This window comes from Antechinus flavipes, chromosome 2 (assembly GCF_016432865.1).
Source record: "Antechinus flavipes isolate AdamAnt ecotype Samford, QLD, Australia chromosome 2, AdamAnt_v2, whole genome shotgun sequence".
NCBI classification, from domain to species: domain Eukaryota; kingdom Metazoa; phylum Chordata; class Mammalia; order Dasyuromorphia; family Dasyuridae; genus Antechinus; species Antechinus flavipes.
The window spans coordinates 146,158,534-146,184,296 of NC_067399.1; the positions used below are offsets into that span (position 1 = coordinate 146,158,534).

At 35.2% G+C, this 25,763-nt stretch overlaps 1 protein-coding gene across 1 annotated transcript in view; it reads right to left on the bottom strand.

Moving 5' to 3' along the window:
- FZD3 (frizzled class receptor 3) overlaps nt 1-25,763 on the bottom strand; it is a 76,686-nt gene that overhangs the window by 44,548 nt on the left and 6,375 nt on the right. The window contains exon 2 of the mRNA XM_051975745.1: nt 15,849-16,381. Coding sequence (XP_051831705.1) covers nt 15,849-16,037 — 189 coding nt within the window. The 5' untranslated portion in view covers nt 16,038-16,381. The remainder of the gene's footprint in view (nt 1-15,848; nt 16,382-25,763) is intronic.

Consider the following 25,763-nt stretch of genomic DNA (forward strand, 5'->3'; position numbering starts at 1 on the left):
GTAATATTGTAGTTCTAGATGTGTTTCTTGAGAATACGGCAGTGAAGAAAAGATGGGAGGATAGTGAAACCAGACCAAAAATACACAGAGATCTATTATGAAGGTGGCAATAAAAGGCAAAATTCCTAAGAAGGACTGTCTTACTTTTACATTTGGGCTCCCAGTATCTAATAGAGAGCCTAGAACAGAATAGGCACTTGATAAATGCTTGATGGCTGATGATATAATTTTGAGGACATTGAGAAACTGATTCTTAAAATATCAAAGAGGATAGAATAGGAATAAATCTCAAGCTTAATTAGTCCGTCTGCTTTCCCCAACAGCAACCATGACAATTACAGTTACAGATATAATTATCAAATCATGTCTTCACACAATTTTTATTAGAATACACTCACATTTAGGATATCCTTAATGAAGATGAAATAGCAACAAGCAGGTTTTGAAAATGATGTTCTATACTCTATAATCATAATTCTACAGATTGTAAAGACATTGATGGTTTTATATCACAACTTTCCACATAATGGTTTCAATATATTGCAATTTTGATATACTACAAGTCAGCATAAAAAATTAAGGGGGAATATTTTGAGAGTTTTGGAGAAGCTACATATGACATATGAAGGTCAATAGAAGACAGAAAATATTTAGAAACTCAGAAATGTACAAAATTTATGTATAGCATTGTACAATATAGCCTATGACCAAATACTTAACCCAGTTTTATAATAATGTACTGTAAACATCCCATAAAAGAAAATAAAACCATAGACTTCTCAGGTACAAAAAGTCTCAAAAAATTTTATGCCAATTTCCCAGATCACAGGAGCACCATACCCACAATGTAGAAGGTCTGACTGTATAAATAATAGTAATAATAATGATAGTTAGCATGTATATAATGCCCATTATGTAGTAGGCACTGTATTAAGTATCTTTAGAAATACTAACTTGATCCTTCCTCACAGCAATCCTGGGAGGTAGATACTATTATTGTCTCAGTTTTGAAGTGGAGGAAACAGAAGGTAAATGACTTGCTCATGGTACACAGCTACTTAGTATTTCAGGTTGGATTTGAACTTAGAATTTTCTGAGTCCAGATTCAGTGCTCTACCTATTACTGTGCCACCTATCTGCAAAAAAAGGTATACAGCTCTCCATATATCTTCATTGTCACAGCAGTCTGTAATCTTCTCTTCTCTAAAATATAATGTTCTCTGGGAGCAGATTTTTGGGGGGCTTCTGGAGGCAGCCTTCCTTTCAGTTCAGTGTAATCACCCCGCATTGCAGCCAGGAGTTAAAAGTCCAAATCCTTTATTGTCTCTTTACAAGTCTTGTCCTTCCTTGGGCCTGGTTAGCTTCTTAGAGGCCTATTTCTCTCCTTGGTTCCGAGAGCTCCTGCCGCTAATCCTTTGACTCTACCAGCTTCTGCTCATTCTCCCCAATGTCTCCAGCCAGCACAAAGGTGGAAAATGGAATGAATCTGACTCTCCTCTGAGAGTGAGCTTGTGGGCTTCTGTCTTGTGAATCTCCTGGACTCCATTCTGGTTGGGGTGCTTAGCTTATTTATATATGCTCTCTTAAAGGTGTGAACTCTGATAAGTTCATTAGTGAACTAGAGAACTGTTAAGTACCATGCTAAATTAGATAATTATTATCTCTGTCAATGCCAGTGACCTAGCACCTTGTAAGAATCCTAACATCTCCTGCTTTCTTTTGATTTAGAACATAGGTGATCATGACCTACCTGACTTTTCAAGGAGGTGAGAATCCCCCAAAATAAGGTGATCACGCTTTCTCTGACTGTTCAAAAAAGGAGTGAAAACACCATAAAAAGGAGGTGATCACATCCACTCTGACATCTCAGAAAGGAAGATGAAAACACCAAAAGAAATGGGAAATCAAATCATATTAGAAGATTTCTAAAGGGGCTCACTTGAAACAGGTATACATAAATCCATCAATATAAGAGGTACTCACATAATTACCTAAATTACATAAGCACATAGCAATATAACACAGGCTAGTAATGATGTAACAAATATCATGAATCAACATGAGGAATTATACATGTCCTTAAGTCCTAGAAACAGTCCAAAAGGAATCTATTGTCCATTAGTTCACGTGCCAGGTATCCAATATTTCCTGCAAGCTTTAAAGTCCTGCAATAGTCATCTTGTATTAGGGAATCCAATGATTCCTGCAGGTTTTGTTCTTATGTCTTCTCCTTTGTTTCCAGATTTTTCTCTTTTTCTGTCTCTCTCCGATGGACAAGGTATATACAGGACAAGAGTATATAAGGATCAATGACATCCATCTGATTCCTTCTCCATCTGTAGAGATACAACCAAGCCCTCTCCCCCAAGCAGTTAGCCTATCTGGTCCCTTCCATTCACCACTTTCTGGGTCTTTCCACATTACCAGGTGATTATCTAAAGATAGTAGAGCTGCTCGCACTGGACACTGCCCTTCCCGTGGGTTATAAAATCTGTCTGCCGGAGCCAGTGCATCTTTGTCAAAAATTAAAAATTAATGGTATAGAGAACTAAACTGGGAAGTTCTCTAAGGGTACCCATGGCTCCCCCTTTCTTTTTTTATTTGGAGGAGCGTCTTAATGTCTCTTTCTCCTCTTTACTATTGCCTGTCCTTGAGGATTGAAAGGTATGCCAGTGGTGTCTAAAATCTGATACTGTGCACAAAAGTGTGCAAAATGTTTAGAAGTATATGGAGATCCATTATCTGGTTTTATTGCTTGTGGCACACCCATAATGGCAAATGCTTGCATGAGGAATTCAGTGACCACTCGGGCTGTCTCTTTTGCTGCTGGTATTGCGAAAGTGAATCCTGAAAAGGTATCTACCATAACATGGACAAAAGACAGATGACCAAAAGATTTATAATGGGTCACATCCATTTGCCAGATTTCATTGGGTCTCAAACCATGAGGGTTCTTCCTTGGAGGGAGCATGGAAAGGAAGGCAAGCCGTACAGCTTTTTACTATGCTCCTAGCTTCCTCTTTTGTTATCCCAAATTGTAAATATAAAGCTTGAGCAGCCTGATGGTATTTAGAATGAGATTCCTGGGCTTCTTGAAATAAAGGAGTATTGACCAACATAGTTAGAAGGCTATCTGCCTTTGAATTACCATCAAAAATGGGACCTGGAAGTCCACTATGTGAGTGGACATGTAAGATATAAATCTTACCTGGATGCTTTCTCATTTGTTCTTGAAGTCCTTAAAGAGCTGATAAATATTAGAAGCTACAAATTTTACTTGGGCTGTGGCAATTCTTTGTACCACACCTACTGAATAGACTGAATCAGATATATTTATATCTCCTGGAAAACAAGTAAGAGCTAGCATGGTTGCATATAATTCATTTTGCTGAATGGACTGAAAAGGAGTTCTGACTACACTCTTTAGGGTTAAATCATGAGAGTATACAGCACAAATATTTTGTTTGGATGCATCTGTAAAGATAGTTGGTTCTTTAAGAGGAACTTTAGAAAACCTTTTCTTCAAGAATCCATCGCCAATTATGTAATAGCCGGGTTATCTTTAATGGAGACCCGTGTGTAAAATTTGGGGCTGTGGCCAATAAAATTTGCCTCTCTGGGATGATCTCGCAGCATACATTAATTTGTGCATTAGTATAAAATGTGTATATATTGTCAGGTCTTATCCCAGATAATTGTGTTGCTCGCTTAATAGCCTTTAATAAAATTCTAGCCACAAGCACTGGGTAAGGAATAAGGCTTTGTTCTGGTTGTGCTGGGAGGTATACCCACTCTAACACACTGTTTCCTTGATGGAAAGACTGCTGTGGGTGTCTCTTGTGTAGCAAAAACTGATATTTCCAAGGGTTTTTGAGTTACTCTTTCAACTACATTGGATAAAGCTAGTTCAACTTCTCTTGAAACCTCTTGAGCTTCTTTTGTAAGCTGGCGTGGTGAATTTAAAGCAGTGTCTCCCCTTAAAATGTCATATAATGGTTGTAATTGATAGTCAAGCCTAACACTGGATGCATCCACTGGATATCTCCTATCAATTTTTGGAAATCATTTAAGGTGTTTAGCTTCTCTGTTCTTAAGGACAATTTTTGTACTGGCCTTAGGATATACTTTATATCCTGAATATTGAAAAGGAGCATGTCTTTGAATTTTTTCTTGTAGTTTCTTAGTGTTTCTATGGTCTTTTGTAGACATGCTTCTAACATTTGTTCCTCAGGTGCACACCCCAAAATATCATTCATATAATGTAACAATATTACTTTTGAAACGGTTTTTTTTTTACTGGAGTAAGAGCAGCAGCAACACACATTTGGCATATAGTAGAGCTATTTTTAATTCCCTGTGGGAAAACTGTCCATTCATATCTTTTAGAAGGCTCAGCTAAATTAACACTGGGCACTGAAAAGGCAAATCTTTTCATATCCTCCTTATCTAGAGGGATAGAATAGAAATAATCCTTAATGTCTATAACTCAAAGAGGCCATTCTCTAGGCAACTGAGTAGGAGATGGAAGTCCAGGTTGAAGAATTCCCATAGTTTCTATTTGTTCATTTACTCTTCTTAAATCAGTCAACATCCTCTATTTTCCAGATTTCTTTTTTTACAACAAAATACTGGAGAATTCCAAGGACTTAAGAGAAGGTTGTAAATGTCCTTGGTCAAGTTGCTCTTGCACTATATCTACTAAGGCCTGAATTTTATCGCTTGTTAAGGAAGGTCTACTGTTCTACAATAGGAACCAGTGAGAGTGTAGGCAGGCCTTCAACAGCAGCCCTGCCTAAAGAGCTGAAGTATTTAACTGTAATCCTCATTGCTGTACAATGTCTCTTCCCCACAGGTTGATAGGGATTTTTTCAACCACAAAAGGAGTAAAAACTCCAGTTTCACTTTCAAATGTCCATCTCATCGGGGCAGCACTAACTTAAGTTGCTATTGATCCCCCATGCCAGACATGTAGGTGTCTGCCTTAATTTTTGGCCAGTGACTGGACCAGCTGCCACCTCTAATGACTGTACGATCTGCATCTATGTCTACCAATCCTTCTAATGATATTCCATTTATAAAGATTGTGAGCATAGGTCAGTCAGCTATCACAGCTGCTGTCCAGTATATTCCTGGACTCTGCTGCTTGGAGTCAGAATCTGGGCGACTATCACCAGATTGCTTATTAGGAGTCTGTATCAGTAAACCTGATGCTACTTCTTCTCCTGGTTGATAAGTCACACATTGTCTACCTGGGTTAGTGACTGGGATATTAACTACACATTCTCCAGTTTCCCATAGCAGTGTATGGATGGACACTGTTTTGTAAGCACTCTCAGGAGGTGAAATGATCAAGCCTACTGTGCCTGGAAGCAAGGGATCCATAGACCGGACAGGAACAGATTTCATCTCTCCAGGAGATATCTGAGTAGTCCCTACTTCATATAACTCTATTTTTCCTAATTAAAATAGTTTTTTTCCCCTCTGATTGCTTCTTGGCTGATAGATCTTATAATCCCTTTCTGCTATCTGATTGCCTTTTGGCTAATTGATCATGTCTTAATATTGAATTTCTGAAGACTCTCTGGGTGTAACCTCGGCTGCCATCATGCCCCACCTGGGGCCCTGAAGCTAGGCCCCGCCTCTCATTTCCCTGGGTCAATCTACATTCTGAGGCCCAGTGGAAACCTTGGTTGCATTTTGGACATGGGATTTTGGGTTTTATTCTCTCATTTTGTCTTCTCACTCTATCTTCATACATACATTGAGCTCTAAGATTTCCTATTTTTCCATATTGAAAACAATGATGAGTTTCTCTAGAAGTCCCTTGCCAAGAGGGACCCTGTCTTCCCATGTTCATCATAGTCTGGGTATAAGCATTTGTGCCACTGTGGCACAGCGTCTTATGATCTCCTCTAAAGGAGCATCTTAGTGTAGTCCCCAAATAATTCTTTTGCAAACCTCATTGGCATTTTCCTTAGCCAAATGTCTTACCATTATTTCTGTAGCTGAATTTTCTCAAATGGTTTTTGTGACAACTGTTTGCAAATGTCCCACAAAATCAGCAAAGGATTCATTGGGACCTTGCTCTATTTTTGTGAAGGCTTTACCTCCATCTTTCTCTGGGAGAGAATCTCAAGCTTTTGTTGCAGCAATAGCGATCTGTTCATAAACTGTTATGGGGTAATTAATCTGTTCTGAATTCTCTCCATACTGACCTTCACTGGCTAGTTGGTTAAAAGTGATTTATACATTAACTCCTATTTGTCTATTGCATCTGCTTGAATCCTACATAATTCATGATCCTCCAAAAGCCACAACAAATTATGTCCAGGTTCTAACATGTCCTTGCTATGGATTTCCAATCACTGGGGGTTAGGATTTCATAAGTCAAACTCTCTAGTAACATCTTAACATAAGACAATGTAGCCCCATAAAGAGTGCAACCATTTTTTTCAAATCCTTAATTTTTTCCAAATCAAAAGGAGTTGTATCTTCTCCTTTTTCGACCTGAAGAGTAAAGCTCTTCAATCATAGGGTATGCATATATTGAATCAGATACATCCTATCCTTCATTTTTTTGCCTTAACCAGTGCTCTTTGTAATCTTATCATAGGCTGCTTAATAGGTGGTTCTGTTTGTGTCACTGCCTCTCCCCCTCCTCCTCCCTCCACCCATGAAGGATTAATTGCGGGAAATAGGCCAGGGGTTGGGGAATGCTCCTGTTGTGAAGGGCTACACTCAGAATTGTACTTAACTCTATTCTTATCTGATTCTTCATCCTTTTCACCTAGTTTAGTTAGATCCTCCCCCTCCTGCTCTTTTGTCTTTTTCCTTATTCTATAACTTATATAATTTCCTAAAGCCAGTTTTATTAAATTATATGTATTAAGTGTGTCTTTGGAAATAGAGTTTGGATTGGAATTGTAGTATTCACCTAATTGCTCTCCTACTAATTTCCACTCATCTAGATTCAATTCTTTTTCCTTTGAGAACCAAGGAGATGTGTACTGTACAGTTTCTAAAAGTTCAGTGATCTGCTCTCAAATTATAATCGCACCTTGGCTTTTCATAACTCTGACAATGCTCTCTACACATTTTCCTTGAAGAGAAACTGAAGGCTGTTTTCTAAAGATCTGTCCCATTTTAGCTGAAATACTATTTAGCCCTTAAACAAAGTTTCCTTGTCTGTTTTTGTACTCACCCTAATTTCTGGATCGAGGAGACTTTTCCACTGAAATCAGGATCGTGTCTTTCCCACATTCGGGTGCCAAAATGTAATATTCTTCTCTAAAATATGATATTCTCTCAGAGCAGATTTTTTTGGGGGGCTTCTGGAGGCACTCTTCCTTTTAGTTCAGTGCAATCATACTGAATGCAGCCAGGACAAAGTAAAATCTTTTATTGTCTCTTTCCAAGTATTGTCTCCTTCCTTGGCCCCGGTTAGCTTTCTTAGAGGCCTATCTCTCTCCTTGATTCTGAGAGCTCTTGTGGCTAGTCCTTTGCCTCTGCCAGCTTCAGCCTTTTGTCCTCCCAATGTCTCCAGGCAGCACAAAGGTGGAAGTTGGAATGAATCTGACTCCACCTCCAACAGTGGGCTTGTAGGCTTCTGTCTTGTGAATCTCCTAGACTCCATCCTGGTTGAGGCTCCTAGCTTATATATGCTCTCTTAAAGGTGTGGATTTTAAAGGTGTGAATAAGTACTAAGTTCATCAGTGAACTAGAAAATTGTTAAGTACCATGCTAAATTAGATAATTATTGTCTCTAGTAATTTCAGTGACTTAGCATCTTGAAAGAATTCTAACAGAAGTCCATCAAAAAGAATTGATTAAATATCTACTATTTTCTAGGAGCTATAATAGCACAGGAGATACTAAGACTTTTTTTGTCTTAGTAACAGTAATTGCCCTCAAGAATCTTACCATCATCGGGAGAGATATTTAGCTACATAGATGCATGTATAAATATATATAGAATATATATATAAAATCAATGCAACCTTGTTTAGGGATTGATAGACCAGAGGATCAGAAAAGGCTTCATGTAAAAGATAGTGCTTAAACTGAATCCTGAAGGAAACAAAGACTTCTAAGAAGCAGAGATAAAGGAGGAGGGAGAGCACTGCAGCAAATGGGATGGCTGGTACAAAGACACAGAAATAGGATATGGAGTGTCATATGTGAAGAATAGCAAAGAAGTTTGTTTGACTGGCTTGTAGCATAAAAGAAGGGAAATAATGTATAATAAGGCTAGAAAAGTAGTTTGGGGCTAGACTGTTTAAAAGCTAAACAGAGGAATTTCATTTTAACAGACATTTTATTATGCAGGAGAGTAACATAACCAAGTTTGTTCTGAGTAAAATAATTCTGTCAGCAATGAAGTAAACAGACTGCAAAAAAGAGAGCCTTGAGGAAAAGGGCAATGATGGTGGCTTTGTGAGCAGTGAAAAGGGGAAGGATGGGAGCAAGATTGTGAATGTAGCATGATTTAGCAAATGATTCAAAGGGCTAAAGAAAACAAAATTCTACTCTGCTTGTTTGCTGACTAAAAAAAGTATTTTTCTTGATAGGTCAAAAGGCATCCTTAAAGGCTGAGTAAACACTTTTTAAGTTTTTTCTTACATACATAAATCACAATGTACAATATTCACAGGAGCAGTATGGCTTCTTAGACCATGAATCACGTTATCTATAAAAAATCTGGAAAATTAGAAAGTATTCTCTGAGAGAAGTTATATTAGATCAACACCTCACATCATATACCAAGAAAAGTTCAAATGCATACATGACTTGGATAAAAGTCATATTATAAACAGATTAGAGGAACATAAAAGAAATTACCTTTCAGATCTATAGAGAGAATAAGAGTTCATGATCAAACAAAGAGTAGAGAGAACAGGAGATTTTTAAAAGACAATGTTTATTACAGAAAATTAAATAGTTTTTGTAAACTATTTAATTACATTAATTATTGTATATTATTAAATATATTATTAATATTACTTATATTAATATTATTTAACTATATTTGTAAGTGATTGCAATTAAAATTAGAAGTTAAACAACTAGGTTAAAAAAATCTTTATACCAAATTTATCTGACAAAGAACTTATTTCTAAAACACAAATATATATAAAACTGATTCATATTTGTAAGAATATAAGCCATTCTTATATTAGTAAATGACAAAAGAACATAATTAGGTGTTTTTTTAAAGGAGAAACAAAAGCAATCAGTGGCCACATGACAAAATGCTCCAATCATTAATAATTAAAGAAATGAAAATTAAACCACTCTCAGGTTCTAACTGATACTCATCAGACTGACAAAATTGACCCCAAAAAGGATAGGGACAAATGATGGTAAGGTAAATTAATGCACTGTTAGGGGAGTTGTAGACTGCTCAAGCTACTCTAGAAAGCAATTTGGAATTTTGATACAAAAGTTACTACATCATGCATTTCCATTTACATAATGTTACAGCAGATAGTTCAAGAAAAAGCTGGGAGAATTTGTATAAACTAATACAGAATGAAATAAACAAAACCAGGACACTAATTTAAATAACAACAACATTGTAAAAATAAACAATTCTGAAAAACTGAAGAACTCTGATCATGATTCTACAGGAGTGATGATGAAGAATGCTACTTATATCCTGAGAGAGGATTTAATATGCTAAATGAGACATAACATTTTTGGACATGACTAATGTATGAATTTGTTATGCTCGACTATGTATATTTGGGTTTTCTTCTCATTAAGGAGAAAAGTAAAATGAGAAAGAGAAAAAATTGCTTGTCAATTTTTAAAAAATAAGATTTAGTTTGAAAAAAAGAGAAAAGATACTTAATGTCTTTGCATGGTCTTCTGGACCCAGTAAATCAATTATTTGTAAAAATCCATAATTACTTTCATTTCCAAACTGAAAGGCTACAAGAGGCTATGTTCAATCCCAAACAAGAACTACAGGAAACATGTCACTTAGTCAAGGTGAGGTAGAAGAAAAGCAAAAAATCACTTTCAACACATGGAATATATACTTCAAACATTTGGTAATAAAATTGCCTCTATTACATTCTGATACTTTGTAAATGAAATCCTTTAAAACTTCCTGAACAGATTTGTGAGAACTAGAATGATATTCTGATTTTTACTTTAAATCTAACATAGTTTACTTACCATGCTTGTGCTGTACCTCTGGGAGTATCCCATCTATGCCCTATCAAAAGTAGATTGAGTTTCTTGGCTACATTATTTTCCTTAATAGATTATAAAAGACCACATAAAATAGCCATTATCAAAGATTTCCTCCAAAAATCTTGGGATTCTTGGTATTTTAGAGCTCTAGAAATTTTATTTTGGCACTTTACCACTTTTGTTGTTAAGATGGAAAAACTATCACAAAAGTTCAAATGACACTTGGTAACCTATTAGACAATCACCTTAATTGCCTTTACTTTCTTCTTACTCTAGTAGTCTCTTTTAATGTAAACAGGACACTACATTTCAAGACACAGAAGATATGTTATTTGTATGTCAATAACTTTGAATGTAAATAGCACTCATTTCTGCTTTGACCCAAAATCCTGAGGGTCTTCCCCTCCAAGATTTATTTGGATTTTTGGGTGGGAAGAAGAGGAGGGATCAGGTGAAAAAGGATATTCTTTGCCACAATTGCTGAATGGATGCAGCCTCAGTCAAATTGAAATCTGTAGAAAACCTTAGCTTAGAAAGGCCAAGATCTCCCACTGCATCCAGGGCCATCTCCAGTCATCTTGATCTACATCTGGCCACTGGACCCAGATGGCCCTGGAGGGGAAAGTGAGACAGATGACCTTGCATAACCTTCCCTCACTTAAATCCAATTCACTTGAAAGTCATGGCATTGCCTCCCTGATGTCATGGTCCTCTTGACAAACAAAACCAACTATCCCTTCCATTTCTGTCAGTTAAATTCCACAAAGAATATAGTTATGATATATGAGACACAGAATAGACAATTATTAAAGTGACATGGAAATTATAGTATTTCCTATAAGGCGGTCGGTGCACAATGTTTCCATGGGTAGATCAGTCATTAAAATGTAGAGCAGTTCAAAGCCATGAAATGACAAGACACTTAGAATTGACTCTATTCATTTCCTAATTTTAATTCCTAAAAACCATACTGCACATTTTAAACCCCTCAAAACAAAGTAATTGGCAAAGTTAGCATGGCACTAATGTAAATGAATCTACATGATATCTGCTCTGACTTATTATTGCATATTAAGAAAAATATGAGAAATCTTGGTTCTTTTGTTAATAATCTGCTATTCCTCTTATACTTCTTTCTTTCACTCACATCTTCCACTCATAGAAATTTTGCTCTCTCAAGAAGACACTGCATCTGCATTCTACAATAGTGAATGCACCTTAACTCAGGTCAAATCCTTCTAAGTACTGATGCACCTTCACTCAAGTCTATTTACATATTGGCTCATGATAAGTAGGTATATCTTTTGCTTATCATTGTCACTTCCAGACCTTCCCTCTCCGTCTACTAATACTAAGAAAACTTTCCTTTAAGGTTCACTCCATTTATCTCTTATCACCCCATTCAGATCTTATTCTCTCCTGATTCCTTCTTCTTAATTATCTGCCTGCTCTTTCTCTGTCTTATTTTCCAAGACAATATCCTAGTTCCTTTACTTCTGCCTCTAAACTCTCTTTTAGTAACCTTATCTATGAAGATAACTCACATAACCCATATATATCCAGCTCCATTTTTTCCCCATAACTTTTGTCTTACTGTATCACCAATGTGTTAATTACTTTAATCTGGATTTCTCTGAGACATCTCAAATTCAACATGGCCAAAAACGAACTCATACTTTTCTTAAAATTTCTCTCCTCTTTCAAACTTCACTATTTCTGTTGAAAGCATCATCATTCTTTTCATTTTCAGTCTCCAGGTTTGTCACTATAGCATTATTCTCAACTTTTCACCCCTAAATAATCAAATGCCAAATATTACCATTTCTACCTCCACACATCTTATATGACTTCTCTCTATCCACACAGTTATTATCTCCTGCCTAGATTATTCTAATAACCTCTTATTCTCTCAATCTCAAATCTCTCCCAACTTCAGTCTGTTACTAACATTATTTTTCTGCCATGATATGGTAGGTTAAAGATCCTTTACTCAATTATCTGCTGTTTTCCCCTATTGCTTCTAGGATCAAATATAAACTTTGTTTAACTTTTAAAGCCTTTACAATATTGCCTTACCTATCTTTTTAAATTTTCATCTCGTTTTCAAAAAAAGAATAGACTCTTCTCCCTCTGTCCTTCTATTTTAAGTATTATTTATTTAAGATAACATTATTGGCAAAGTTCAGTGACCAGACTAAAGTCAAGATGACTGTCGATAATGACCCAGGATGCAATAGATGGCCTTGGTACCTCTAATGTCTGACCAAACTCTAAGAATTTCAAAGTGACTACTTCAGTTACCTTCATGGCCACTGGAACAAACTGTTCTTATTTGCCCATTCCACCACGGAAAATCTTTCATGTATGAGGTAGACATAATTCTAACCCATAGATAGCTTTTAAGGTATTACCCTTAATCTGGTTTAGCTCATCTGCTGAGACAGTTTCTCAATTACTGTGCATGCAAGGAATTTCCCCTCACTGGCAGTCTTCAAGCAAAGATGATCTAGATATGGTGTAGAAGAATCTATTATAGGTATTGTTCAGACTGGTTGGCTTCTAAGATAATAAACTCAAAGAATTAGCATAGAAAGGAAATATATTAAGATTTAGCATAGGAAGGAAATATATTAAGATTTCATTTATCCAACTCCCTCATTTTACAGATATACAAACTGAAAACCATAAAGGTTAAATGACTTGCTGAAGGTCAATTATAAATAGGCTTGCCCAGGATTTGACCAGGTGCTTTAGTCCCAAATCCAGTTCTTTTCCTACTACTTTCTTGCAACCATATGATTCTATAGAGTTTTAAGATTTGTGTAAGGTAGGTTGTTAATGCAGGTTATGGAAATTAAAATTACTTATGTATTTGCCTTTATCCACTGGAGAAAGAAAAGGCCAATCTATGCCTTTTCTTATATATCTATGTATCAATTGTCAAGAAAATCCCATGGACAATATGATCCACATGGTCATGAAGAGTTGGGCATGAAAGTAGCTAGATACAAAATAAATCCCCATAAATCCTCCGCATTTTAATACATCACCAACAAAATCCAACAGCAAGAGATACAAAGAGAAATTCCATTCAAAATAACTGTTGATAGCATAAAATATTTGGGAATCTATCTACCAAAGGAAAGTCAAGAATTATATGAGCAAAATTACAAAAAACTTTGCACACAAATAAAGTCAGACTTAAATAACTGGAAAAATATGAAGTGCTCTTGGATAGGCCGAGCGAATATAATAAAAATGACAATACTCCCTAAACTAATCTATTTAGTTAGTGCTATACCAATCAGACTTCCAAGAAAATATTTTAATGATCTAGAAAAAAATAACAACAAAATTCATATGGAACAATAAAAAGTCAAGAATCTCAAGGGAATTAATGAAAAAAAAAATCAAATGAAGGTGGCCTAGCTGTACCTGATCTAAAATTATATTATGAAGAAGCAGTCACCAAAACCATTTGGTATTGGCTAAGAAATAGATTAGTTGATCAGTGGAAAAGGATAGGTTCATAAGACAGAATAGTCAACTATAGCAATCTAGTGTTTGACAAACCCAAAGATCCTAACTTTTGGGATAAGAATTCATTATTTGATAAAAACTGCTGGGATAATTGGAAATTAGTATGGCAGAAATTAGGCATGGACCCACACTTAACACCATATACCAAGATTAGATCAAAATGGGTCCATGACCTAGGCATGAAGAACGAGATTATAAATAAATTAGAGGAACATAGGATAGTTTATCTCTCAGACTTGTGGAGGAGAAAGAAATTTGTGACCAAAGATGAACTAGAGATCATTACTGATCACAAAATAGAAAATTTTGATTATATCAAATTAAAAAGCCTTTGTACAAACAAAACTAATGCAAACAAGATTAGAAGGGAAGCAACAAACTGGAAAACATCTTTACAGTTAAAGGTTCTGATAAAGGCCTCATTTCCAAAATATATAGAGAACTGACTCTAATTTATAAGAAATCAAGCCATTCTCCAATTGATAAATGGTCAAAGGATATGAACAGACAATTTTCAGAAGATGAAACTGAAACTATTACCACTCATATGAAAGTGTTCCAAATCATTATTGATCAGAGAAATGCAAATTAAGACAACTCTGAGATACTACTACACACCTGTCAGATTGGCTAAGATGACAGGAAAAAATAATGATGAATGTTGGAGGGGATGTGGGAAAACTGGAACACGGATGCATTGTTAGTGGAGTTGTGAACGAATCCAACCATTCTGGAGAGCAATCTGGAATTATGCCCAAAAAGTTATCAAACTGTGCATACCCTTTGATCCAGCAGTGTTACTTCTGGGCTTATATCCCAAAGAGATACTAAAGAAGGGAAAGGGACCTGTATGTGCCAAAATGTTTGTGGCAGCCCTGTTTGTAGTGGCTAGAAACTGGAAATTGAATGGATGCCCATCAATTGAAGAATGGCTGGGTAAATTGTGGTATATGAATGTTATGGAATATTATTGTTCTGTAAAAAATGACCAGCAGGATGAATACAGAGAGGACTGGCGAGACTTACATGAACTGATGCTAAGTGAAATGAGCAGAACCAGGAGATCATTATACATTTCGACAACGATATTGCATGAGGATGTATTCTGAGGGAAGTGGATTTCTTTGACAAAGAGACCTAACTCAGTTTCAATTGATAAATGATGGACAGAAGCAGCTACACCCAAAGAAAGAACACTGGGAAACGAATGTGAACTATTTGCATTTTTGTTTTTCTTCCCGGGTTATTTTTACCTTCTAAATCCAATTCTCCTTGTGCAACAAGAGAACTATTCGGTTCTGCAAAAATATACTGTATCTAGGATATACTGCAACATATCTAACATATATAGAACTGCTTGCCATCTAGGGGAGGGGGTGGAGGGAGGAAGGGGAAAAATTGGAACAGAAATGAGTCCAAGGGATAATGTTGTAAAAAAATTACCCTGGCATGGATTCTGTCAATATAAAGTTATTATTAAATAAAATAAAATAAAATATTAAAAAAAACTATTTCAGATGTTTAGAATTAGACCTTCTTGGGTTCTGTCAAAATAGTTATGGACTAGAAATTAATGAATTTTTAAAAATTCAAATCTGAAAAAAAAATTCAAATCTGTTAAACCACCTACTTGATAACTAAAACAAGATAATTCTTTTATCAGAATCAATAAACTTACTGGAAATCGATATCATGAATGACAGAAGCTTTTTCCATCTCTACTTACCTGAACAGCTTTTCTAACATTAAAAGACAAAAATAATATAATTTAACATGAAGGGATAGTAGTATTTTTATAACTACATTCAAACTTCTAAATGGTTATAGAATCTCTGCTCTATACAAGAAATTTAAATCATTTAAAAGTACAACATAGGGAATCAACAAATATTTCTCTTATATATTCTCCAGTCTATTATGTATTTAAGTCAAATATGAATTTTAAAAAATAATGAAACAATCATGCAGAATATTCAATGTCAAAAGTGATGTTTTTCTTATTAAGATATTATTTATATGCATATATACAATGTATTTTATATGTATTATGTGTTAAAAGTTATTAATGTATAAGTATGACTATATATAAATAACAGCAATATAATTCTTACCTCCATTGCTAAAGCTGCTGTCTGTTGATCATAATGATTCAGAAGATTAGGCATGAAGGTAGTATTATAAGGCAGGTCTTGGCACATCCTCAAGGTGATAGGCTCACAAGAAAATAAACTGTGCCCACTTATATACCCCACAAACATAGTCATGGACCAAAGATAGGAGAATATCCAACTTATAGCCATTCTTCTTGGAATTGAATAATATTCAGATAAATAGGCCTATTAAAATATAATTTTAGATATCATGCACCTGTAGGTCTCTGCTTGAAAAAAACTTCCTTATTTCTTGCTGTTAAGCTTTGCAAACAGTTAAATATTCTTTGCATTGACAGAGCTTTGTTAACCTCATCTGACAAAAGGCATTTGTTTTTGGTTTCACAATACAGGTAAATGACATCATCTTGTCTTTTCTTTTCATTTTATTATATGGATTGCACTTGACTAACAAAGTCAAGTTGATTAACCACACTCCCAAACAATAGATCCCATCTTGATAGATCAGCTATTTCTTCCTCTAATTGACAGATCTGAAAAACATAAAAGAGGAGAAAAAAATCAGGTACTTCTTCTAAGAATACTGTTATATATTTATATATTTAAATTCTTTGGTGAGAGGCAGTAATTATATACATTATAAAATACATACAGCATCATCATAAAATATTCCTGCATAGTTTTTAAATGTTATTTGAGTTGAGTCACAATAGAAACCATCTATAAGCTACACTTTTAGATAAATTAAATGTTTTTATCAGAGATGATATGGACTTGAATTATGTGACTCTGATAATCATAGTTCTTTGTATGGTAGGTTTTTTTTTCATTTGTCACAGAATCTAAAATGAGACTACTTTTTGAGGGACTATAACATGCCTGACAAATGTCATTAAGTCTTCCTTAAAACTTCTAAGGAGGAAGAATTTACCTCCTCTTAAAATAGTCTATTCCGCTTTTGGTTTGTTGCAATCATTAGGAAATTTTTCCTGACAATAAGCCTAAATTGGCCTCTCTGTAACTTTCACCCATTGCTCCTTATTTCATCTTCTGGAGCCAAAGAAAACAAATCTAATCCTTCCACCATATGACAGTATTTCAAATACTTTCTGAATTTCATCTTTTCCATTCTAAAGAAACTTAGTTCTTTCAATTAATTAACTTATTCAATGAGCAGAAATTTTAGAGAGACTTTAAAGGTTATTTAGTCCATGGCTTCTTAAACTTTTTTCCATTTGTGACCCTTTTTCACCCAAGAAATTCTTATAAGAGCCTGGTTATATAGGTATGTATAAATAGGTATACATATCACATATTTATTGCTAATAATCTTAATTTCACAAAACCCCCATTCAGTTATGTGACCCCATGGGGATTGCAATCCAATTAAAGTCCACTCCTTCTTTATTACAGAACAAGAAAATGAAATAGAACTCTTAAGTGAGTTGCCCAAGGTCAAACAGCTAGTCAATTAGCAACATATTTCAAGTACATGAATTACAGGCTTTTGTGTGCTAACCTATGAATCCAACCACCACTGAGAACTTTGTTCTAGTGGAAAATTGTTCCAAAGCTGAAATACTTAAATTACAGAATTCTGTTTAAAAATTTAATTCATAAGCCAAGGATTGTTTTTACACCTCTGACATGTAGCTGAAAGATTTTATTCTTTGAAACTTAATCTAAAACTATGTGAAAATATAAAGCTACCAGAAAATGTTTGTCCTAATTAAGCAAAAGTCAAGAAAGAGACTACTAGCTTGTATTTCCTCTTAGCTCCAAAGGAACCCAGGTTGCCAATTCTTCCTTGTTTCTTTGACTCTCATGGCTGCGGTCCAGAAGCCCTTGGCTGACAGGTGCAGCTACTTCCAATATTGTAAAGCAGTCAAACAGAGATTTCCTGTGCAGGTCTGCTGGCTTAAGGAGGGTCGCATCCCTCCTCCCTGTTATGGATGTCATACCCCTTTGTTATCTGCCAGAAATTAAGCTAAGGAATTGAGACCTCTGTTTCCAGGCAAAAAGCAGCACATTCCGCTCTATGCAAGGGAAGGGGCTTAAGAGTAGTTTGGGGAAAAGGAAAAACCTAAAGGAGTCTTTGGAGCTCAGGATTTTAGCACCCCCTGCTGGAGAAGTAGAGAAGTTCAATGACCTGTAGCTCCCCAAATTGTAAATCTTGTTAAAAGAGTAGCTTTCTCTGTACTCTTCTCCATGATTTCCAGTTTACTACAAATTGTCTTTTGGCTACAGGATAGTAATATTAGATATCCATTTGTATGTGGATAGAGCACCAGCCCTGAAGTCAGGAGGACCAGAGTTCAAATTTGACTCAGTCACTTAACACTTCCTAGCTGTGTGACCCTGGGCAAGTCCGTAATCCCAACTGCCTCAGGGGAAAAAAAATCCATTTATACGAACAATTTATTATGTATGCTTAATTATCATACATCACAAAAGAACTATGTATATCATTAAACATACTAAATAAACCTAAATTTTGATAACATTAAGCTGTTCATATATGTATGGCAGTTCCTTGCTCATACAACATAAACCATTCACAACTTTTAAAACAGTATCAACAATATAGATAAATCAAACAATATTGACACTAATTTGTAAAGGTTAAAAATGAATAAACTACAAAATGGAAAGTGATACCTATTATCAGTCACAATCACTTGAGAGTGTTTGGATTAATTGACCAGGAATGTGGGAGAAGGACTTTTCTTGGAGGAATGTTTAGGTAACTTATTGGAAAGAATCTGTTGGGTTGTCACAAAATACATCAACAAAATTAAAAGCAAAACCACTGAATACATATTTAACATAAACACTTCCATTAAGGTAGTCTATTTCTCAAAAAACTGTTACAAACAATTCCTGTACCAAAAAAAAAAAAAAAAAAATCAATGATATTCTGAGAAGAAATTAAGTAAAATCAGATAAGATTTTTGAAAATGTAATATTACCCACTTATAATTCTGTTTACTCTTCCAACATAAGATAAGCTCTGTGAGAACTAGGATTTTTTTTATCTTGGCATCAATATATTTAGCAGGATGTCAATCACACAGTAGACAGTTAATAAATAGCTGTTGAATTTAATTGACTCCATTCATTTCCTCCATGTTTTGCTTCTAACAACTCCCCTTTTCTCATATCCAAATAGCTATCCACTTTCTTTAAATGTTGTTTCCTTGGAATAGAATGCTATCATATCTATAAAATCTATTCAGTTATAGGCCAATACTGTAAATTATATTTTATTTTTATAATAAAGTAGATGAAATAATAGCAATAAGGTGAAGGGATCAAAAATAAAGAACTTCAATTCTTTACTCAAATGTGAATAATGATGATACTGGTGTACTTCATTTTATACAATTACTATATAATTTAAAAAGTTTTTAAACTCAAATGACAATGTTTAAATCCTAGAACAGTACAAGAAGGATTCCTATGATGAATTTCTTTTGGAAAGTGAAAAATCTATCTGAAAAAGGGAAGAATCCCTCCTTCAGTCTCTTTTTAACACCTAGTGCAAATCTGTATTTCTAGATTTTCTAAGATTCATGAAATCATAGGAAGGGAACTTAGAAGTTCTAATACAACTTTTCATTTTATAGTCGAGGAAACTAAGGGCCAGAGAAATTAAGTAACTTTCCTAAAGTCACACATTAAATAACAAAGCTGGAACTTGAAGCCAGGTCCTCTAACTCAAAATCCATCATTCTATATCATAATATACTTAAAATGAAACCAAAAAGATGAAGTGATTTCCAATGGTCAGATTGTTGGGGTTTGTCCTTCCTTTGGAAGAGGACCATGACATTAGGATTCCAGAAAGAAGGACAAGCAAGAAGAAGACATCAGGATGGTGAAGCCATGAACAAACAAGTAAACTGGATTTAAATGAAGAAGGGCGGGGCAAAGTCACCTGTCTCACTTTCCCCTCCAAACACAGATCAAGACTAAAGTGTTGGCCTCCAGACACAGATCAAGACTAAAATGTTGGCCCTGGATGCAATGGAAGACCTTCTAATGGGTCAGATAACAAATTTGTAGTAAAGCTGGGATTTGAACCCACCTCTTCTGCCTCCAAATTCAAGTTTTTCCATTTTGCTATGCTAATTATTCTATTTTATTTAAAAAGTCATTAAATATTAAAAAATAAGATCTTTGCTTTTTAGGCAAATATCCAGGTAGGAAACTTCCAAGATAGATGTCTGGCTTTTAGGGACTGGCATCCTGTGAGTTTTTCCCAAAATCCAGATCTTAATTGTGCCAACTAAATAGTAAACTCCTCCAGGTGATCAGGAACCTCAGATTTCTGCTTCTTTGTATTTATTTTTGGCAAGGAGTTGGAAAAGGGGCTTTTGTTTTCTAAGGGAGACAGCATTAAAAAATTCCCTGGAGGCAATCTAAATAGGTGTGATATTCCAATCTGATTTGACTGGTATAGTACTCTGATTTCTAGAGTCTTCCCAAAGGATACTGAGAGTTTTGTTTTTGTTTTTCAGAAGGCAGCCGAAAAGTAGCTGTGTACTCCTGTTCTTAAACATACTAGAAATACTAGGGAAGGACATCCTCAGAAAAGGCCATCTAACAATAGGTATCTTCCACTTCCTCTCCTTAATTCTCTGCAATCTGGCTTCCACTCTCAACCACTCAACTGAAACTGCTTTCTTCAAATGTAATTAATTGACAAATTTAAGGCCTTTTCTCAATCCTCATCCTTTATTTTTCTGCAGGCTTTGACACTGCTGGTTATCCTTTTTTTCCTTGAAACTCTCTTCTCTCTAGGTTTTTGGAACACTATTCTCTCCTGTTTCCCCAATCCTCTTTCCCCCCCATCACTCCTCTCTCCCCCATATCTGACTGCTTCTTCCCAGATCCTTTGTAAGATTCCAGGTCAGACTGGCTAAACAGAATGTCCCAAAGGACTTGGTCTTGGGCTATACTATTTCAAAAGGTGTTTTCATTAGCTCCCATGATTTCGATGATCTATGCTGATGATTCTCAAATCATCCTCTTTCCTGATCTCTTGCCTTGTGTACTGAATAACTCGAACATCCAGTTTGACACATTTAACATGTCCCTTAAACACTTCCAAATTATTAGTACTGAAGGTACCACCATCTTTCCAGTCATTCAGGCCTGGAACCTCAGTGCCATCTTCTACTCCTCATTCTTATCCCTCATATCCAATCTGTTGCCAAGGCCAGTCAATGTTGCCTCTATGATCTATCTGTCTTTCACAAGATCCTTTTCTCTCTTTTACTGCAACCATCCTAGTACAGGTCCTTATCCCACCCCTAAGTCGGACTATTGCAACAATGAGCACACTGCTGTAGTAAGCTGGTAAAGCTACCATAGCTTTTCCCCCACTCCAGTCCAACCTCCACTCAGCTGTCAAAGTAATATTCCTAAAGCACTATACAATCATGTTCCTCCACTCCACCAGCAAATCAATAAACTTCAGTTGCTCCCTCTCACCTCCAGGATGAAATATAAAATCTTCTGTTTGATTTTTCAAAGCTATATATAATCTTTCTCCCCTCCCTTTCCAGACTTCACATATCCCCAAAATCCTATGTCCTAGTGAATACAGGGAATAGCCTCTCCTAATAACAAGGTATTTCTAGGAGTACCTAGGAACAAGATACTCCTAACTCCTGGAATTTTCACTGGCTGTTTCTTCATGTACAGAATGTTCTCTCATCTCTACCATTTAATTTCAATTAAAATCTCACTTTCTACAGGAAAACTTCCCCAGCTTCTCTTAATTCTAGTGCTTTCCCACCTGTTGATTATTTATTTATCCTATATATAACTTTTTTTTGTACATAGTTGTTTGCATATTGTCTCCCTGCGTGGAATTGTGAGGTCCCCCAGTGTGGAATTGTGAGGTCCCCCAGTATAGAACATCTTTTGCCTTTCTTTGTATTCTTAGCACTTAGTATAGTGTCTGGTACATAGGGAAGCATTTAATAACTATTTACTTATTGATAAACATCCAAGGAAATAGTAAGCCTAAAGGTATTTGCAGTTTAAAATCATATTCACGTACTAGTAGTCGAACCTAGAATAAATAATCGAACCTAGAATAAATCACTTCACCTCTTCTCAGTAAAATTTTGACAAATGGCTATTTAAACTCCAGGGGAAAATCTCCAATGATCAGAAACTGACTACTTCTTTACAAAGCCTGATTGACTTTTGATTTAAAGATTTCATAATATCAAGGCAAAAATCTGTCTCTTTGTTACTTCTACCCATTTGTTCTTTGAAGTCAAGCAAAACAAGCAGAATTCCCTTTGCTACCCAAGGCAGACCTTCATATATCTAAAGACATTCATAATGTTCCATTATGTCTTCTTAGAGCTTCTTCAAGTTAAAAATATCCATTTTCTTTACTGGATCCTCTTATGGTAATATTTCAATACATTTTCACTATCCTTTCCTTGCCACACCCCTTCAAAATAATGTAAGTTGCATCATTTAGGTTTCTTCTAGTATTTTTGTTAATATCTTCCCTAAAATGTGTTCCCCAAATCTGAACACAGCTATAATTAGGGCACAGTAACACAAAAGTATAATTGCACATTTTTCTTTTAAAATGGACTAAGACATGATGAATGTGGAAATACATTTAGAAAAATTGCACATGTTTAATCTATATCAAATTGCTTATTGTCTCAGGGAGGGGTAGGAAGGGAAGGAGGAAGAGAAATTTGGACACAAGGTTTTGCAAAGGTAAATGTTGAAACCTCTTTGATTTCTAACATATATAAAGAACTGTGTCAAATTTATAAAAATACAAGTCATTCCCCAATTAATAAATAGTCAAGGGATTTAAACAAACAATTTTCACATGATGAAATTAAAGCCATCTATAGTTATATGAAAAAAAAAATGCTCTAAATCACTATTGATTAGAGAAATGCAAATGAAAACAACTCCGAACTCCCATCTCACATCTCTCAGATTGGCAGGAAAAAGATAATGACATCTTGATGACAGGAGAGATGACAAGAAAAGATAACGATAAATATTGGAGGGAATGCAGGAAAACTGGGACACAAAAAATGCATTGTTGGTGGAGTTGTGAAATGAGCCAACTATTTTGGAGAGCCATTTGGCATTATGCCCAAAGTGTGCATACCCTTTGTCCCAGCAGTGTGCCATTACTGGATCTGTATCCCAAGAAAATCATAAAGGAGAGAAAAGGACCCTCATGTGCAAAAATGTTTGTGGCAGCAAAGAAATGGAAAATGAATAGATGCCCATCAGTTAGGGAATGGCTGAACAAGTTACAGTACATGAAGATTATAGTATGTTATTTTTCTATTAAAAAATGATAAACAAGCTGATTATAGAAAGGCATGAACTAATGCTGAGTGAAACAAGCAAAACCAGGAATATATTGTACACAATAATAGCAAGACTGTACAATGTTCAATGATCCAAAGCAATCCCAATGGACTTTTCCCAGAAAATGACATCTGCATCCAGAAGAAGAACCATGGAGACTGAATGGAAATCAACATATGCTACGTTCACTTCTTTTTTTCTGTTGTTGTTTTTTTTAAATCTCTCCCATGTTTTTTTCTTTTACTCTGATTTTTCTCTACCAATATGATTCATAAAGCAATGTGAATTAAAAAGAAAAAGAAAGAAAACTATTTTTGCTAAATTAAGAAAAATAACTAATGGAAAAAATTTAAATGGGCTAAGATTGTATATTAGCATTTCGGAGGGAAGGCTTGACTTGGTTTGGCTTGGCTTCTAGGATCCAAAGAAGGAAGTCTGATAATCTGGCTTACTTAAAAGACCTGAATCTTAGATGCTGAATTTAAATCCTTGCACTCTCCTACAACTTTCAGAGGGACAGAGATAAAGTAGAGCTATTTATGTACTTGATGGAACTGAGAAAAAATATTTCAAATTAAAGAGGTGGGAACTCTTGCTAGCCATATGTCCCAAGGAAGTCAATAGCAAAAATAAAGGTCCTATATTAAAACTCCTATATTAAGATATAACATTGATGTGTATACTTTCTTCTCCTGGAGCAAATTGTAACCTATATAAAGTCTCTAATTTTGTGGGTCTCTTGTCAATGAAATAAACTTAGGACTTTCCTTTAGTTTTTTAAATTTTACATGCATATAAGACATTCACAGAAGAATTTTTGTAGTGGTTTAAAAAAAAAAGAAAGAAAAAGAAAATTCAAACCCAGCAGACTAGAACAAAGTAGTAGTCCACTGATTGGGGAAGTAGATGAACAAAGAGGAATATTTGAATATAATAAAACATCACTAAATCATAAAAATTAATGACTATGAAGGATCTAGAAATATGGGAAAGTAGAGTCTAAATGATGAAAGGCAAGCAAAGCAAAATGAAGGAAACAAAAATGAAAGCAATAATAAAAAACCCCATTAGATTCTAGATTAAATTCAATGTTCAATTTTCATCTTAGAGAAAGTGATGATATATAATTATAAGGGAAGGTTTAATGGGAAAGAAAATATTTAGGTTCAGAAGTACTTTTGGTAATTTGGATAAATACTTTTGTATTAGTGAAAAAAAAGTTTTAAAGAAGGTATAGGGAAGGAAGAGTGTTAGGGAGAAAAAGTTAGGGAAATATCTATTTGAAACCAAGATCTAATGTATATGCAAAAAAAAAAAAAATTAGAGTAATTTACACTAAAAACATGTAAAAAATTAAATAAAGGCAATCCACTCTCAACAATACTTTTTGGCATAGTTTATAAAATGTTAAGTTATAATAAGAAGCAGTCAAGAGATAAAGGACTGGCAGTTAAGAAATTACTGTAATGGCAATTAATTTAGAATAAAAATGAACAAATGGTCCCATTCCACCTCATCTTCTCCAGAAAAATAACTCCTTCTAACATTCTTACTTTCTTGCAAATCTTCACAAAATTTCTCACTTTTGCCTTCTTCCCTACTGTCTACAAAACATACCCATTCCTCTTCCATCTTTAAAAGAATTCTTACTTGATCCAACCATCTTTGATAGCTACCACCATATGGCTCTCCTTCCTTTTGCAGCTAAAATGCTTGAGAAGACTTCCACTTCCTTTCCTCTCGCTTTCTCCTTAACTCTCTTAAATCTGAGGTCCATCTTCATTGATCTATAACTGCTCTCTCCAAAGTCACTAATGGTCTCCTAATTACTATATTAACTACTTGTTCTCAATCTTTATCCTTTTGACTGCAGCCTTTGACACTGTCAAAGCCTCTTTTCTTGATAGTCTCTTCTCTTAAGATTTTGTGACAATTTTCTGTATCTGTTTTCTTTTTTATCTATTTGATTACTCCTTCTCAGCTCCTTTGCTGGATCATCAATTAGGTCTCTTACACTAATAGTAGATATACCCTCAAGCTTCTGTCTAGGGTCCTCTTCTCTTCTTCATCTATACTATTTCACTTGGTGATCTCATCAGCTCCCATGGTTTCAATTATCATCTCAATGCTAATGATTTTCAAATCTATTTATCTATATGTAACCTTTCTCTGGACCCCTAGTCTTATATTTCCAAATGCCTTTGGAACATCTCAAATAGATGTTAGGAAGATATCTCAAGTGTAACAGCAACAAATACAATATGGCCCCAAACAAACCTTTTCTCTTTCTCCTGAAAACTCATCCCTCTTCCTAAATTCTCTATTATAGTCAAAGACTCCACCATCATCCTAGTCTTCTAGACTGCAACTCCATATCATCATCAACTCCTCACTCACTCCCACTACTTCTCCCTCATATCCCAATCAGTAGTCAAGCCCAGTCGATTCTACTTCCTTCTTCACAACTTTTTTACATATTTTTATCACTTCACTGCTATTGAAACAGCATTCTGGTTTATCTGCTTGCCTCTCAAGTGTCTC